General features: G+C 38.3%; 2 protein-coding genes and 1 pseudogene across 2 annotated transcripts; all 3 read right to left on the bottom strand.

Moving 5' to 3' along the window:
* Nucleotides 1–1166: 1166 nt before the first annotated feature.
* On the bottom strand, nt 1167–1976 carry LOC101116262 (non-histone chromosomal protein HMG-14-like). The gene is made up of 2 exons (XM_004019018.3): nt 1861–1976; nt 1167–1356 (listed from the first exon to the last, which is right to left on the bottom strand). Exons 1-2 carry the CDS (start codon nt 1974–1976, stop codon nt 1167–1169), a joined length of 306 nt encoding a protein of 101 aa, XP_004019067.3.
* A 3374-nt stretch (nt 1977–5350) lies between these two features.
* On the bottom strand, nt 5351–6271 carry LOC101118741 (putative olfactory receptor 2W6; annotated as a pseudogene).
* An 8953-nt stretch (nt 6272–15224) lies between these two features.
* Nucleotides 15225–16166, bottom strand: LOC101118485 (putative olfactory receptor 2B3). The gene has a single exon (XM_004019301.3). The coding sequence runs from the start codon at nt 16164–16166 to the stop codon at nt 15225–15227; it is 942 nt and encodes a 313-aa protein (XP_004019350.3).
* Between the last annotated feature and the right edge of the window lie 224 nt (nt 16167–16390).

Below are 16390 nucleotides of genomic sequence, written 5' to 3'. Positions count from 1 at the left end.
ACTACCACAGACAGAAAGGGTGAGAGAATTATAGTGACAATCATTAGATAGCTTTATGATTGAAAACCATATGTATTATTTAAACGTTTGCCTGTTACTCCCATTGAGGGCACACTGATCAATTACATACTCCTTGGAAATTGCCATTTTTTTATAATTGAGATTTCATTGGTTGTTTTGAGGATCACTATACAGACATTTCAGTTTGTATACAATTCTTCACATATGTACCAAAAATCTAAAAAAATCATGTAGTTGTGATTCTTAATAGTTATTCTGTGACTTTTCAGCTTAAAATTTGGAAGAATTGAATCGCCAGTCCATGTCTGACGCAGGGTGCAGCATGCTTGGGGCTGGTGCATGGGGATGAACCAGAGAGATGTTGTGGGGAGGGAGGTGGGAGGGGGGGGTTCATGTTTGGGAATGCATGTAAGAATTAAAGATTTTAAAATTTAAAAAATAAAAAACTAAACCTGAAAAAAAAAATTAAAAAAAATTGAAAAAAAAATAAAATTTGGAGCAAATTTTTCTTAACAGGATATCAAGTATAAATTATCTTCAAATATTGATATTCTGTTACATCATAAGTCCCACTAATTCACAATTTAATATCATATACTCTACATAATCAAACTGTCAATTGTTCACAGCACATTAACGAAGTTACTAGGAAAACTGGACTACCAGGACCATAGATGTTATAGTGTGCACAAAATCCTGACCAGGAGAGCCAAGATCAAAGAGTGGTTTGCTGTAGGAAACAATTCTACCAAAACAATATGGGAAGACAATTTAAAGTGTTCAAGGCATTAAAAGCACAACTGACTCCAAATTGCCATTTAGTATGCTTTTGTATTATAGGATATAAAAGCTACCCCCATCTATTGAATGTTAAGCTGACACTCAAGACAAACAAAGCCTCCTGTATTCAATATCCCACTATTTTCTGGTTGCACAAAAAACAAACAACCAGCAAATGATTTTACTTCTTAAAAAAAAAAAAGAATTTACACTTAAAAAATGGGATGAGGTGGGATTTCCTCCTTTTTAAAAAATTTTTCTAGAGCTACTAAAAAACTTGCATTTACAAAATAGTTGATAAGAATATTCCTCTAGATTGTACAAGAAGGGAAATAGGGCCCACTGACAGGACTGGGTGTGTGGTACTAATCAGACTTGGCTTCTTTCTTTTCTGCTTCATCAGAGGCTGGGCTCTCCTCATTTTTAGTCTCTCCATTTTCTGCAGGTAAGTCTTCTTTAGTCTCTTGGTTGGCCACTTCCACCTGTTTTCTCCTTGCTCCTCTTTTCCCTTGTGTTTGCACTTTTTTGTCTAAAGATTTATCTTTTCCTGCTGCCATTTTGGCTTCAATTCAGTTCAGTCGCTCAGTTGTGTCCGACTGTTTACAACCCCATGAACCGCAGCACGCCAGGCCTCCCTGTCCATCACCAACTCCGGAGCCTACCGAAACTCATGTCCATCCAGTCAGTGATGCCATCCAACCATCTCATCTTCTGTCATCCCCTTCTTCTCCTGCCCTCAATCTTTCCCAGCATCAGGGTTTTTCAAACGAGACAGCTCTTCACATCAGGTGGCCAAAGTATTGGAGTTTCAGCTTCAACATCAGTCCTTTCAAAGAATACCCAGGGCTGACCTTCTTTAGGATGGACTGGTTGGATCTTTTGCAGTCCAAGGGACTCTCAAGAGTCTTCTCCAACCCCACAGTTCAAAAAGCATCAATTCTTTGGTGCTCAGCTTTCTTAATAGTACAACTCTCACATCCATACATGACTACTGGAAAAACCATAGCCTTGACTAGATGGACCTTTGTTGACAAAGTAATGTCTCTGCTTTTTAATATGCTCTTTGGCTTAGTTTCCACTTTTGCAGGAGCCGGTTTAGCTGACAACCTCCCCAGTCTCCTCTTGGGCTCCTCCTTTGCCGACCCCTCGGTGGAGCAGACCTTCCTCTTGGGCATCTTGGCGTCGGGGCAGGCAAGAACCTGCCTGATGGCCATGGTGAGCCTAGAACCTTTGCGAAGCTGAGTAGCCTGACCTCGGCTGCTCCTCCCGCCACCCAAGCTCGAAATTGCCATTTTATACATATGTAATTCCAAATAATATTCAGCAGTTTTTGCTGTTGGATAGTTTTAGTAACTGCATCAGAAAATGTAAGCCTTGTCAGTGATCCTTAGGTTATTTATAATGGCAGATTAAAATTTTATTACTAGTATGATGAAAAATCATTACATCTCCCTCTCTGAGAAACTGCCTCAAGAAGGAAAATAATAAAAGCATAAATGCAAACTTCATTTTAAAATCTGACCTCTGAAATATAGATCATAAAATAGAAAAAGACTCTGTAATTAGAGAAGGCCAGACAGGTGTGGAACAATGCAGGAAAAGGATGCCCACTACTGCAAATAGCTGAAAAAAACCCCTATCTCTCTGTGAATATGGCCTGCGGTGAATTATCTGACTCATTTAGAACAACAGGAACAGGAAATGAGGCATTATCAATGGAAGAGTTCCTAACCCTGAAATGACTTCTAGAAAAAGCTAAGAAGAAACCACTGAGCTAAATGATATTTGAAAGATACAGTCTATTGTTTGATCACTAGACATGCGTGAGACTGCACTGTGAAAAGACTTAAGGTAGAAAATCTTAGTTGACAACATAAAATTATAGCCTAAAAAGCTCACTTCTACACACAACCCTGGGTCTGAAAGAACATTCATTTCTTAATTTCATTTTTATTTTATATTGGAGTATTGTTGATTTACAATATTGAATAGAATTCCCTGTGCTGTACAGTAGGTCCTTGTTAATTATCTATTTTATATATAGTAGTATATATACATTAATGCCAAACTCCTATTTACTCCTCCCCCTGTTTTTCTGTTTGGTGACCATAAGTTTGTTTTCTCTGTCTATGGGTCTGTTTCTGTTCTGTAAATAAGTTCATTTGTATCACTTGTATGTAGAATCTTAAATGCATTACTATTAAGTAGACTTCAGACTTCATTTAGATTTGACCAGTTATTCCCTTAGTGTCCTCTTTCTGTCCCAGGATCCAATCTAGGATGCCACATATTGCATTTACTGTTACGTCTCACCATCTTCTGCTCTGTGACAGTTTCTGTCTCCTTTTTTCCTTTTTTTAAATGATATTGATAGTTTGAGGCATACTGTGAGGTATTTTACAGAATGTCCCTCGGTTTGTGTCAATTTAGTATTTTTCTCATGATTAGAGTGGGGCTGTGGGTTTTCGGAAAGAACACTGCAGAGTGCCACCTGTCTTGGTATTCTTGTCACCACGTCTCAGGGGTACATGACGTAACAACACACTCACGGAAGCGTGTAGAATAGTGAGGAACTGGAAACACATGCTCAGAAACAGGAATAAATTTAGTATCTTGTTATATCTGTATACAGGGATATTTCATGGGCATTTTAAATTATGATGTAGATTAATATTTCTAAACACAAAATAGTAGATTGTAAAGCAGGAGACATAGTAAGATTTCATTTAGTAATTACAAAATATCTTTATGAATACGTGATTTAAAAACTCTGCACACTACCTCACAACAACCATACAGGAAAGACGCTGTGGTCCCAAACCTGCCTCCAAGGGCCCTGAGGTCCCCGACTGTAATAGCTGTGTACCGTTCCCCAACAGGAGCCAGTGTCCACACCCGCGTGGAGGTCGACCCTAGGACCTGGGAAGCAGAAAAACATTCTCCACCAGAAGGAGTGTCTGTTTTTCAATGCGTGATCCAAGTGACGGGGCTAAAGATATCTCCTAGATTTATTGCAAAGGGTTAACAGGATGACAGGTATGAAAGTAGTTGACAGAAAAGGTAATTGTAGATGTTGGCCATGGGAAGAGTAGGTCATACGGCAGAGGGCATTCTGCTGAGAAAAATCCTGTTCTTCCTTTAAATACCTTTTGTAGGCACATAGGCTCACTGTTTCAGATTTAACCCTCTGACTATTGGTTGCCTGAGCTCATAGTCTAGAGGCCGTCCTTTCCACAAACGGGACCTAACTAAACATAAAAGCTTTGCACAGCAAAGGAAAGCCATAAACAAGATGAAAACACAGCCCTCAGTATGGCAGAAAATATTTGCAAATAAAGTAACTGACAAAGGGTTAATCACCAAAATATACAAACACCTCATGCAACTCAATATCAAAAAAATAAACACCCAGTCCAAAAATGGGTGGAAGGCCTAAATAGATAGTTCTCCAGATAAAGAAAAGAGGACATTTCAGTGACCGCTAAAATCACCTTTCTTTGTGCCAATTTTTCCATTTCCAGAGCAAAAATTTTACCTTTTCTCAAAACAGGTTATACCCCTATGCTGACCCCTAAAATAAGAAATAAGAAATTTGGAAAAATAAGAAATTCTTTCTAAAATAAGAAATTTGGAAAATCAGGAGAAAAATAAAAGCATTAGTATTGACATCTTAAAGATGGTTACTGGTGTGTGACATAAAATATCTTTCATTTTGTGATCACAGTTACTTTTTTGAGTAATTATATGGATAGAGGAACATATCAGAGGAAAGAAATTTTTGGTGTGGTCAATTAACATTGCACCACTATGAAGATGATTGATAACTAAATCTCTTGGTCTTCTTGGTTAATAGTGGTTTTACTGCTGTCAATAAAGAGCTGCTTTTAACCCCTTAAGATTATGAGAATATCTAGTTAGCATAATGAAAGGAAAATATGGCAATTAACTGAGGAATGTAAGTAAAGTTTGGCCATGTATGATCTAAGTATATAGTGCATACAGTAAATTATTTTTAGTGTTGCTTCAGTTCAGTTCAGTTCAGTCACTCAGTCATGTCAGACTCTTTGTAACCCCATGGACTGCAGCACGCCAGACCTCCCTGTCCATCACAACTCCTGGAGTTTACTTAAACTCATGTCCTTTGAGTAGGTGATGCTGTCCAACCATCTCATCCTCTGTCGTCTCCTTCTCCACCCGCCTTCAATCTTTCCAGCATCAGGGTCTTTTCAAATGAGTCAGTTCTTCGCATCAGGTGGCTAAAGTATTGGAGTTTCAGCTTCAACATCAATCCTTCCAATGAACATTCAGGACTGCTTTCCTTTAAGATGGACTGGTTGGATCTCGTTGCAGTCCAAGGGACTCTCAGGAGTCTTTTCCAACACTACAGTGTTGGTACCTCAGTTTATGTGTCATCATACATTAGTTATTCATCAATGCATTAGATTTGATAATAATTTTTATATATTTCCACAACATAAATTGTCTACATATAAAGGTTGTAAAGGACACATTTCCATAATAGAAATTTCTGGGAGGAAGAATCAGTGTCCTATTGTTTCCACAGAACTTTCCTTTTCCCAATCAGTCTTTTTATGGCCCCCTTGAACTCCTTATTCCTTAGAGTATAGATCAGTGGGTTCATGCTGAGAATAACAATGGAATGACAGGTACTGAGAAGTTTACCCTCATTTTGATTTGGACTGTTTCCTGGCTGGATATACATATAGATAACAATTCCATAGAAGATGGATACCACAATGAGATGGGAGGAACAGGTCCCAAATGCTTTTTGCCTTCCTGTTGCAGATTTGATCTTGAGCACAGCTACAGCAATGAAGCCATAAGAAACCAGAATGAGAAGAAGAGGAGCAAGAACGATAACCAGGCACATGGCAAATGTGGTTGCCTCCATGGCCATCGTGTCCACACATGCAATCTTGATCATTGCAGACATTTCACAAAAGAAGTAATCCAGGTGGTGATTTTGGCATCGAGGAAGACTCATGGCATAGGGGGAAAGTATCATGCAATTAATAACACCAAACACCCAGGCAGTGCCTACAAGGCCCTGGCAAAGTTGGGAGTTCATTATGGTCATATAGTGCAGAGGCCTGCAGACAGCGCTGAACCTATCATAAGACATCACAGCCAGAAGGATACATTCAACTGAGCAGAGAACCATATCAGTGAAAAGTTGGAAAGCACAGCCACCAAAGGTAATTCACTTGTCTTTGCCCCAGATATTGACCAACATTTGAGGGACTATGTTTGTGGTATAACAGAGATCCAAAGTGGCCAAACTTCTAAGGAAGTAGTACTTGGGAGTTTGGAGATGGTCATTGAGAAAAGATAGCAGGATGATGGCCATATTTCCAATCAGGGCAATGATGTAGAAGAAAAATACCACCCAAAAATAATCATCTCATCTGAGGCTGACCTGTGAATCCAAGGAGTAGCTGTCATTGATCATTCTTTTTCTTTTTCTTAATAGCAATTCTGAAAGTAGAATAATCAATATAGTAGAAATCATATGGGTGTATTCAGAAACTTCACTATCAGATTCAAATCAGGATTATATGAATGATATAGATAACAGCTTTATTATCAAACACATAAATGTATTTCTTCAATGGTACAAATAAAATAAAATTTAAGGTATAATAGTTAAGTGATAGATCATTATATAAATTTTTGAATATCAAATGAAATGTCCAAATGTAGATTATAATAGAGAAATTGATAAAACCTAGAAATCTACATCAATGACTGGAGTGTATAAAAGAGAACTTTGCTCAATTTAATGTCATTTAATGTGATTCTTCACTGGAAGAATTTTCTCTGTGCCCATAATATAGCATAGCAGTGCATGCTAGAAGATGAAGAATTGAAATCAGTAACTTTGTGTTATCTTGGAAAATATAGTTATTTTTATATAGATTCCATTAAGAAACAAAGACATCAATATTTAATAAAACAATAACTTCTGATTCTGTCTGATTTTAACATCTATATTTTAATTTTGTCAGTTTTATTGAGATATAATTGACATAGAGCATTGTATAAGTTTAAGTTGTACAGCATAATGATATATCATGAAATGATGACCACAGTAAATTTAGTGTACATTCACTATCTCACAAAGATACAAAGTAAAAGAAATTAAAAATATTTTTTCTTGCCCTGAGAACTCTGAGGACTTACTCTCTTAACAACTTTAATATATAACATACAGCAATATTAATTATATTAATCCTGTTGTGCATTACATCCTTATAACTTATTTATATTATAATTGGAAATGTGTACATTTTGAGCACTTTTATTCAATTCTCTTCTACCCCATACCTTGCCCCTAATAACAACAAACCTGATCTCTGTTTCTATGAGTTTGTTGTTGAAATATAACTGAACTACAACACTGAATGTGTTCTTGGTGCACAGCATATTTTTATGTATTTCAAAATGATCACCACAGTAAATCTAGTTACCATTTATCATCATATGAAGCTATTACACAGCTATTGACTATAGGCTTCACATTGTACATTTTATACCCATGATGCATTTATTGTGTAACTGTAAATTTGTGCCTTAATTTCCCTCAGCTACTTTTTCCTCCCTCCAACCCCCTCCCATCTGGCAACTACCTATTTGTTCTCTGTATCTTGGACTCTGTTTCTGTTTAGTCATGTCTGTATATTTGTACTATTTTTAGATTCCACATATCAGTGAAATCACACTTTCTCTATCTGATTTGTTTCACTTTTCATAATATCCTCTAGGCCCATCTATGTTGTCACAAATGGCAAGATTTTATTCTTTGTCTAAGTAATAGTCTATTGTATATATATTCTATCTTATTTATCTATCCATCTACTGATGGGCATGTAGGCTGATTCCATGTCTTGGAAATTGTAAATTAATCTGCAAATGAACATAAGGGAGCATATGTCTTTTTTGGGGGGTGGGGTGGTTGGAGGTACTTCTTTAGTTTTTAATTTTTAAATTAACTTTTATTGGATTTCCAATGTTATGTTAGTTTCTACTGTAGAGCAAAGTGAATCAGTTTTACATATATCTTTTTGAATTAGTGATTTTTTTTTTCCTTTGGATAAATACCCAGGAGTAGAATTTCTGGATTATATGGTAGTTCTATTTATTTTCTGAGACAATGTTTTGCTCTATAATTTTTTTTTTAATTTTAATTTTCTGGTTTTAAGTTTCTGAGGAATTTCCCTATGTTTTTCACTGTGGCTAAACCAACATACATTTCCACCAACAGTGCCTGAGGGTTCCCTTTTATCCACATCCTCACCAACATTTGTTATTTGTTGTCCGTCTGATAATAGCCATTCTGATAGGTGTGAGGAGATATCTCATTGTGGTTTTGATTTGCCTCTATCTAATGGCTAGTGGTTCTGAGCATCTTTTGAGTGTAAGTCATCTGTATGGAGTTTTTTGGAAAATGTCTATTTAGGTTCTCTGCCCATTTTTTAAATCAGATTTTTTGAGTTATGCTTTCTTTGTAAATTTTGAGTATTAACTTCTTGTCACATATATTGTTTGCAAATATTTTCTCCCATTTGGTAGGCAGTCTTTTTGTTTTGTTGATAGTTTCCTTTGTTGTGGAAAGGATTTTTTTGTTTGATGTCGTCTCCCCTTAAAAATTTTGCCTTCGTTTCCCTTGCTTGAGGAGATATAGCAAAAAGAATTAAAATTTGCCATCTCCAGCAATATGGATGGACTTGGAGGGCATTATGTGAAATAGGTCAGATAAAGAAAGGCAAATATTGTATGATATCACTTATGTGAGGGATCTAAAAAACACGAAAACTAGTGACTGAGGCATAAAAGAAGCAGACTCACAGATACAGAGAGCAAACTAGTAGTTATCAGTGAGTAGAGGAAAGTGGAAAGTGCAATATAGGCATAGGGATAAAAAGGGTTTCTATGTGATTTTATGGAATGATGTATTTGTGAAACTTTTGAACGCTATAAAGTACTACAAAATTTAAAGAAACTTTATTTTAATAAAAAGAATCTAGGTATACTAGTAACATATAATGCACATAAAAAGAAACCATAACCATTATTCCTAGAGGGATAAACTAATATGCCAACAACGATGAAGTTAAATATCGTAAATTTAAGGATGAATTCTCTTCCATAAAACTGTTTGCTTTCCCCAAAATTGAGGTAATGCATTTATGTAATTTTTAAAAGAGAAAAGTGTACTAATAACTATACGTGACAATCACTAGGTTTTCATTTTCTACAGAGAAATTCAATTTCTTTAGCCTTTGAGAATTTAAGTTTATATCCCACCATGGAATTTCATATGACCATTTTCCTCACCCCAGAGAGTTTTATATCTCTGAAAATTGTTTTAAAAGAATAAGTGAAAATTTGGATATTAGCTAAAATTATCCATAGATTTAACAACTGATATTTTAATTTTTGTCTCCAAAATTAAGTTTTGTGAGGGTCTTGGTGAGGAAAATCAAACTTTTCTCTTTGTTACAGTCTAGTAGTAGGTAAAAGTAATTATCAAATGATCACTTAGAGGGATAAATGCCCCAAATGAGAGGTTTGGTGAGCAAGTAAATTTGTGGGTATTTGATTAAATCAGGGAGACCACAAAAAGATTTTCTAATAAATGATGAGATCTGAGCAATTAGTAATTAGATACAGATAGGTGGGAAGAGTATTTTAGGTGGAAAGATTTGTTGTAGTTCAGTTGCTCAGTTGTGTCCAACTCTTTGCAACCCCATGATCAGCAGCATGCCAGGCATGGAAAGATAAGAATGCTCAAATATTCTGTGCTTTGAGGAAAAATGCTCAGTGCAAGACAGAAGGCTATATGGCTGGGAAATAAATATTTATGTTTAACTCATGAGCAATGGAAAGCCATGGATAATCTCTAGTGCAAGTAGGAAGAGTGGAATGATCATATGTGCATTGAAATGGTGGCCCTGGCTGTATTTCCTAAAGTGTGTTGCAGAGTTGGCAGGAATGCGTAAAGATAGACTGGGTAATAAGGTGAAAGTGAAAGTGAAGTTGCTCAGTCGTGTCCGACTCTTTGCGACCCCATGGACTGTGGCCTACCAGGCTCCTCCCTCCATGGGATTCTCCAGGCAAGAGTACTGGAGTGGATTGCCATTTCCTTCTCCAGGGTAATAAGGTAGGTCTAGATAAAAGAGGATGGAACCAGGAGTGCGAAGATGGAAAGGAATGGAGGGGTGGGAGGTACAAAAGAGGAATGACTGATTTGTCTTCCTAATGGTTTTGATGTGGAAAATTATGCAGGGGATGGTTTAAGATATGGCTAATGGTTTCTGATTTGCAAATTCACAAGTGAATCCATTTACTAAAATAGTGAGCTTTAGAAGAAGGCTTTCTGGTGGAGAGAGCAGGTGTTCAACTTTTGGTTGTGTTGAGCTGGAAATGTCCATCATATAGCCAAAAAGTGATGGCAGTGATACAGAATGGTTGGGAAAATTTTTAAAAGGCACCTATACTGAGATATAATGGTATTCATTCATTTACGGTGTCTTGAAATGCTTATTGCTTTCTTTTTGTGCTAAACAAACATTTTATACTCCATATAATTAAATTTTTCCCTTTCCCATTTATTTGAAATGTCACATTTAGTAAACACATGCTTATTATATATTCTGCTGTAGTCTTTACTTGTGTTTTTAGATAGTTTGCGCTACTGCTACCTTCTGTGCTCTAAGTATTCTGCTTTCACAACTGGATAAAGTCCAAACTTTTCAGTTATCATCTCCAGCCTCCTTTTGTATGTGTTTTGTAACCTATTCTCTGTTTCCTAAAATGTTGTCCCATCTATGCCCTTACATTACTAACTGCAAGTAATCATCTAAGTATCTGAGTTTAAGAGTCGTTTCCTCTGCGAACTAGAATATTTTTTAGTAGAGGAACTCTGATTGTTTTCTCTCTGGTCTAGTGTTACCTAGTGATCAATAAATGCTTACTGAGTGACTACCCACGTTGAAGGTCAGGAACGGCAGCAGTAAGGAGAGACCCCTCGTCCAAGGTAAGGAGCAGTGGCTGTGCTTTGCAGGAGCAGCGGTGAAGAGATACCCCACGTCCAAGTTAAGAGAAACCCAAGTAAGATGGTAGGTGTTACAAGAGGGCATCAGAGGGCAGACACACTGAAACCATGCTCACAGAAAACTAGTCAATCTAATCACACTAGGACCACAGCCTTGTCTAACTCAACGAAATCAAGCCATTCCTGTGGGGCAACCCAAGATGGGTGGGTCATGGTGGAGAGGTCTGACAGAACGTGGTCCACTGGAGAAGGGAATGGCAAGCCACTTCAGTATTCTTGCCTTGAGAACCCCATGAACAGTACGAAAAGGCAAAATGATAGGATACTGAACGAGGAACTCCCCAGGTCAGTAGGTGCCCAATATGCTACTGGAGATCAGTGGAGAAATAACTCCAGAAAGAATGAAGGGATGGAGCGAAAGCAAAAACAATACACAGTTGTGGATGTGACTGGTGATAGAAGCAAGATCCGATGCTGTAAAGAGCAATATTGCATAGGAACCTGGAATGTCAGGTCCATGAATCAAGGCAAATTGGAAGTGGTCAAACAAGACATGGCAAGGGTGAACATTGAGATTCTAGGAATCAGTGAAATAAAATGGACTGGAATGGGTGAATTTAACTCAGATGACCATTATATCTACACTGCAGGAAGGAATCCCTCAGAAGAAATGGAGTAGCCATGATGGTCAACAAAAGAGTCCGAAATGCAGTACTTGGATGCAATCTCAAAAACGACAGAATGATCTCTGTTCCTCTCCAAGGCAAACCATTCAATATCACAGTTATCCAAGTCTATGCCCCAACCAGTAACACTGAAGAAGCTGGAGTTGAACGGTTTTATGAAGACCTACAAGACCTTTTAGAACTAACACCCAAAAAAGATGTCCTTTTCATTATAGGGGACTGGAATGCAAAAGTAGGAAGTCAAGAAACACCTGGAGTAACAGGCAAATTTGGCTTTGGAATGCAAAATGAAGCAAGCAGGGCAAAGACTAATAGAGTTTTGCCAAGAAAATGCACTGGTCATAGCAAACACCCTCTTCCAATAACACAAGAGAAGACTCTACACATGGACATCACCAGATGGTCGACACTGAAATCAGATTAATTATATTCTTTGCAGCCAAAGATGGAGAAGCTCTATACAGTCAGCAAAAACAAGACCAGGAGCTGACTGTGGCTCAGATAATGAACTCCTTATTACCAAATTCAGACTCAAATTGAAGAAAGTAGGGAAAACTGCTAGACCATTCAGGTATGACCTAAATCAAATCCCTTATGATTATACAGTGGAAGTGAGAAATAAATTTAAGGGCCTAGATCTGATGGACAGAGTGCCTGATGAACTATGGAATGAGGTTCGTGACATTGTACAGGAGACAGGGATCAAGACCATCCCCATGGAAAAGAAATGCAAAAAAGCAAAATGGCTGCCTGGGGAGGCCTTACAAATAGCTGTGAAAAGAAGAGAGGCAAAAAGCAAAGGAGAAAAGGAAAGATATAAGCATCTGAATGCAGAGTTCCAAAGAATAACAAGAAGAGATAAGAAAGCCTTCTTCAGTGATCAATGCAAAGAAATAGAGGAAAACAACAGAATGGGAAAGACTAGAGATCTCTTCAAGAAAATTAGAGATACCAAGGGAACATTTCATGCAAAGATGGGCTTGATAAAGGACAGAAATGGTCTGGACTGAACAGAAGCAGAAGATATTAAGAAGAGGTGGCAAGAATACATGGAAGAACTGTACAAAAAAGATCTTCACGACCCAGAAAAATCATGATGATGTGATCACTCATCTAGAGCCAGACATCTTGGAATGTGAAGTCAAGTGGGCCTTAGAAAGCATCACTATGAACAAAGCTAGTGGAGGTGATGGAATTCCAGTTGAGCTGTTTCAAATCCTGAAAGATGATGCTGTGAAAGTGCTGCACTCAATATGCCAGCACATTTGGAAAACTCAGCAGTGGCCACAGGAAAAGGTCAGTTTTCATTCCAATTCCAAATAAAGGCAATGCCAAAGAATGCTCAAACTACTGCACAATTGCACTCATCTCACATGCTAGTAATGTTCAAAATTCTCCAAGCCAGGCTTCACCAATACGTGAACCATGAACTCCCTGATGTTTAAGCTGGTTTTAGAAAAGGCAGAGGAACCAGAGATCAAATTGTCAACATTCACTGAATCATGGAAAAAGCAAGAGAGTTCCAGAAAAATATCTATTTCTGCTTTATTGACTATGCCAAAGCCTTTGACTGTGTGGATGACAATAAACTGTGGAAAATTCTGAGAGAGATGGGAATACCAGACCACCTAACCTGCCTCTTGAGAAATCTGTATGCAGGTCAGGAAGCAACAGTTAGAACTGGACATGGAACAACAGACTGGTTCCAAATAGGAAAAGGAGAACGTCAAGGCTGTATATTGTCACCCTGCTTATTTAACTTATATGCAGAGTACATCATGAGAAACGCTGGACTGGAAGAAACAGAAGCTAGAATCAAGATTCCTGGGAGAAATATCAATAACATCAGATATGCAGATGACACCACCCGTATGGCAGAAAGTGAAGAGGAGCTAAAAAGCCTCTTGATGAAAGTGAAAGAGGAGAGTGAAAAAGTTGGCTTAAAGGTCAACATTCAGAAAATGAAGATCATGGCCTCTGGTCCCAGCTCTTCATGGGAAATAGATGGGGAAACAGTGGAAACAGTGTCAGACTTTATTTTTTTGGGGGCTCCCAAATCACTGCAGATGGTGACTGCAGCCATGAAATTAAAAGACGCTTACTCCTTGGAAGAAAAGTTATGACCAACCTAGATAGTATATTCAAAAGCAGAGACATTACTTTGCAGACTAAGGTCCGTCTAATCAAGGCTATGGTTTTTTCTGTGATCATGTATGGATGTGAGAGTTGGACTGTGAAGAACGCTGAGTGCTGAAGAATTGATGCTTTTGAAGTGTGGTGTTGGAGAAGACTCTTGAGAGTCCCTTGGACTGCAAGGAGATCCAACCAGTCCATTCTGAAGGAGATCAGCCCTGGGATTTCTTTGGAAGGAATGATGCTAAAGCTGAAACTCCAGTACTTTGGCCACCTCATGTGAAGAGTTGACTCATTGGAAAAGACTCTGATGCTGGGAAGGATTGGGGGCAGGAGGAGAAGGGGATGACCGAGGATGAGATGGCTGGATGGCATCACAGACTCGATGGACGTGAGTCTGAGTGAACTCCAGGAGATGGTGATGGACAGGGAGGCCTGGTGTGCTGCGATTCATGGGGTCGCAAAGAGTGGTCATGACTGAGCGACTGAACTGAACTGACCCAAATAAAGTGAATTAATTCAAATCAATGTTAGAAAAATTTCCTGTTAACATTTTTATAAATAGCGTCATAATTTCGGGCAGAACTGTGTGCTTGGTGCAGAGCTTGGGACAAGTAAGATTTGGGGAATGAAGGAAGAAAGGAGAAAAAATATAATTAATCAGAAATAAAAGAATGAATTAAAAAGAAGGTTGGAAATAAAATTCAACTGAGGGCTTCATTGATGGCCCAGTGGTTAAGAACCCACCTCGCGATGCAAGGGATACTGGTTTGATCCCTGACCCGAGAAGATCCCATGTGCCACAGAGCAGCTAAGCCTGTGTGCCGCAACTACTGAAGCCCACATGCCCTAGAATTTGTGCTCCACAACAAGAGAAGCCACTGCAATGAGAAGTCCTCTCATCGCAACAGCAGTGTAGGCACTGCTCGGTGCAACTAGAGAAAGCCTGTGTGTGGCAACAAAGACCCAGCACAGTGAAAAATAAATATTTAAAAATTCAACTGATATGTCCAGTTTCTAGGGTGAGATGCACACACTTAGCTAGTTTAAAGCTATTACTAGATTTGAGACAGACTACATGCTTGGAACATTTCTGAAGGGTGCATATGAGGACTTCTGTGCAATGGGACTACTTCTTGCTTATGATTGCTGGTTATTTAGTCAGAAAGACGTGGAAATCCCTAACCAAGGTGATAGACAAGATAGTTCTCTAACATGTAGTATATAAGTGGGAAGGTAAACCATCCAAGTGTTCTGAATAGTCAGGCATTGACAGGAGGGAATTAGCATGACTTGGCCTCAAAAACAAAGTACACTGAGGAACCTTATAGAAAGCAAAGGAATTTTTAATTAAAAAAAATTTATTTATGGTCCAAGCATTACTTCCTGAAGCAAGGAAGACTACTCTAACTGTTGGCCTAATTCCATAAACTTGTAAGAGCCTGAAAAACATAAAATTCAGTTTGAACATTATTACTATTTTCAAGAGAAAATGAGACTTGAAGATTCTCATCATGATGGAACACTTCTTACTTCTTATAGTAAAATGTTAATAGCATCAGCTTCTTAAAGGCCTCCTTCATATCTTTATTTCTAAGGCTATAGATGAGGGGGTTTAACATGGGTGTGAATATCCCATAGAAGAGAGAAACGATTTTCCCCCAGTCCTTAGAGGTGGAAGAAGGTGGTTGTAGATACATGTATATGCTTGTTCCAAAAAAGAGAGAGACTACAACCATGTGAGACCCACACGTCCCAAAAGCTTTTCGTCGTCCTTCTGCCGATTTGATTCTCAATACTGCTTGAGCTATGAAGCCATAGGAGATGAGGATCAATGTCACTGGAATTAGCAGAATTAACACGCTGAAGAAAAAAAGCTCAGCAACAATAGGCTTTGTGTCAGCACAGGACAACTTGAGAAGGGCAGGAACCTCACAGAAAAAGTGGTCCACTTCTTGATGACCACACCGTGGCATGTTAAGGGTCAAGGAGGACTGCAGCACTGAGTTGCTGAAGCCAGTGAACCAGGAGAAGGCTATCATCCTCAAGCAGAACCAAGGGTTCATGATGACAACATAGTGGAGGGGTCTGCAAATCGCCACGTACCTGTCAAAGGACATAACAGCAAGGAGGAGACACTCAGTAGCACCCAGGGCCAGGAAGGTGATGAGCTGGGCCACACAGCCAGCATAGCTGATGGTCTTCTTGTTGTGAGAAATATTCGTCAGCATATGAGGGACTGTGCTTGTGGTGTAACAGAGATCTAAGATGGACAGATTAGCAAGAAAGAAATACATGGGAGTGTGAAGCTTGGGATCCAGAATGCAGACTATCATGATGGACACATTGCCAAAGATGGTGGTTGTGTATGATATTAATAGTAACACAAAAAGGGGCTTTTGCAGCCAGGGCTTGTCTGAAAAGCCCAGTAGTACAAATTCTCTCAGGGAGCTCTCATTTGCCCAATTCATGATGATGCACTTATTTTCATTCCTAAAAAATATAAAATGGAAAAGTGGTCAATAGATAATTATTGACTACTCTTATTGAACAGGACTGAATTTAGGATAATTATAGTGAATCATTCAATGCCAAATATTTAGTCAATTAGATAGAATCCTGTGAAATATAATATGTGTATCATATGGTTAGAAAACAAGTCTTCTATTTTTGTATTTATGTTTGACTTTATGAA

This window comes from Ovis aries, chromosome 20 (assembly GCF_016772045.2).
Source record: "Ovis aries strain OAR_USU_Benz2616 breed Rambouillet chromosome 20, ARS-UI_Ramb_v3.0, whole genome shotgun sequence".
NCBI lineage: Eukaryota > Metazoa > Chordata > Mammalia > Artiodactyla > Bovidae > Ovis > Ovis aries.
This window is presented reverse-complemented; position numbering and strand designations above follow the sequence as displayed.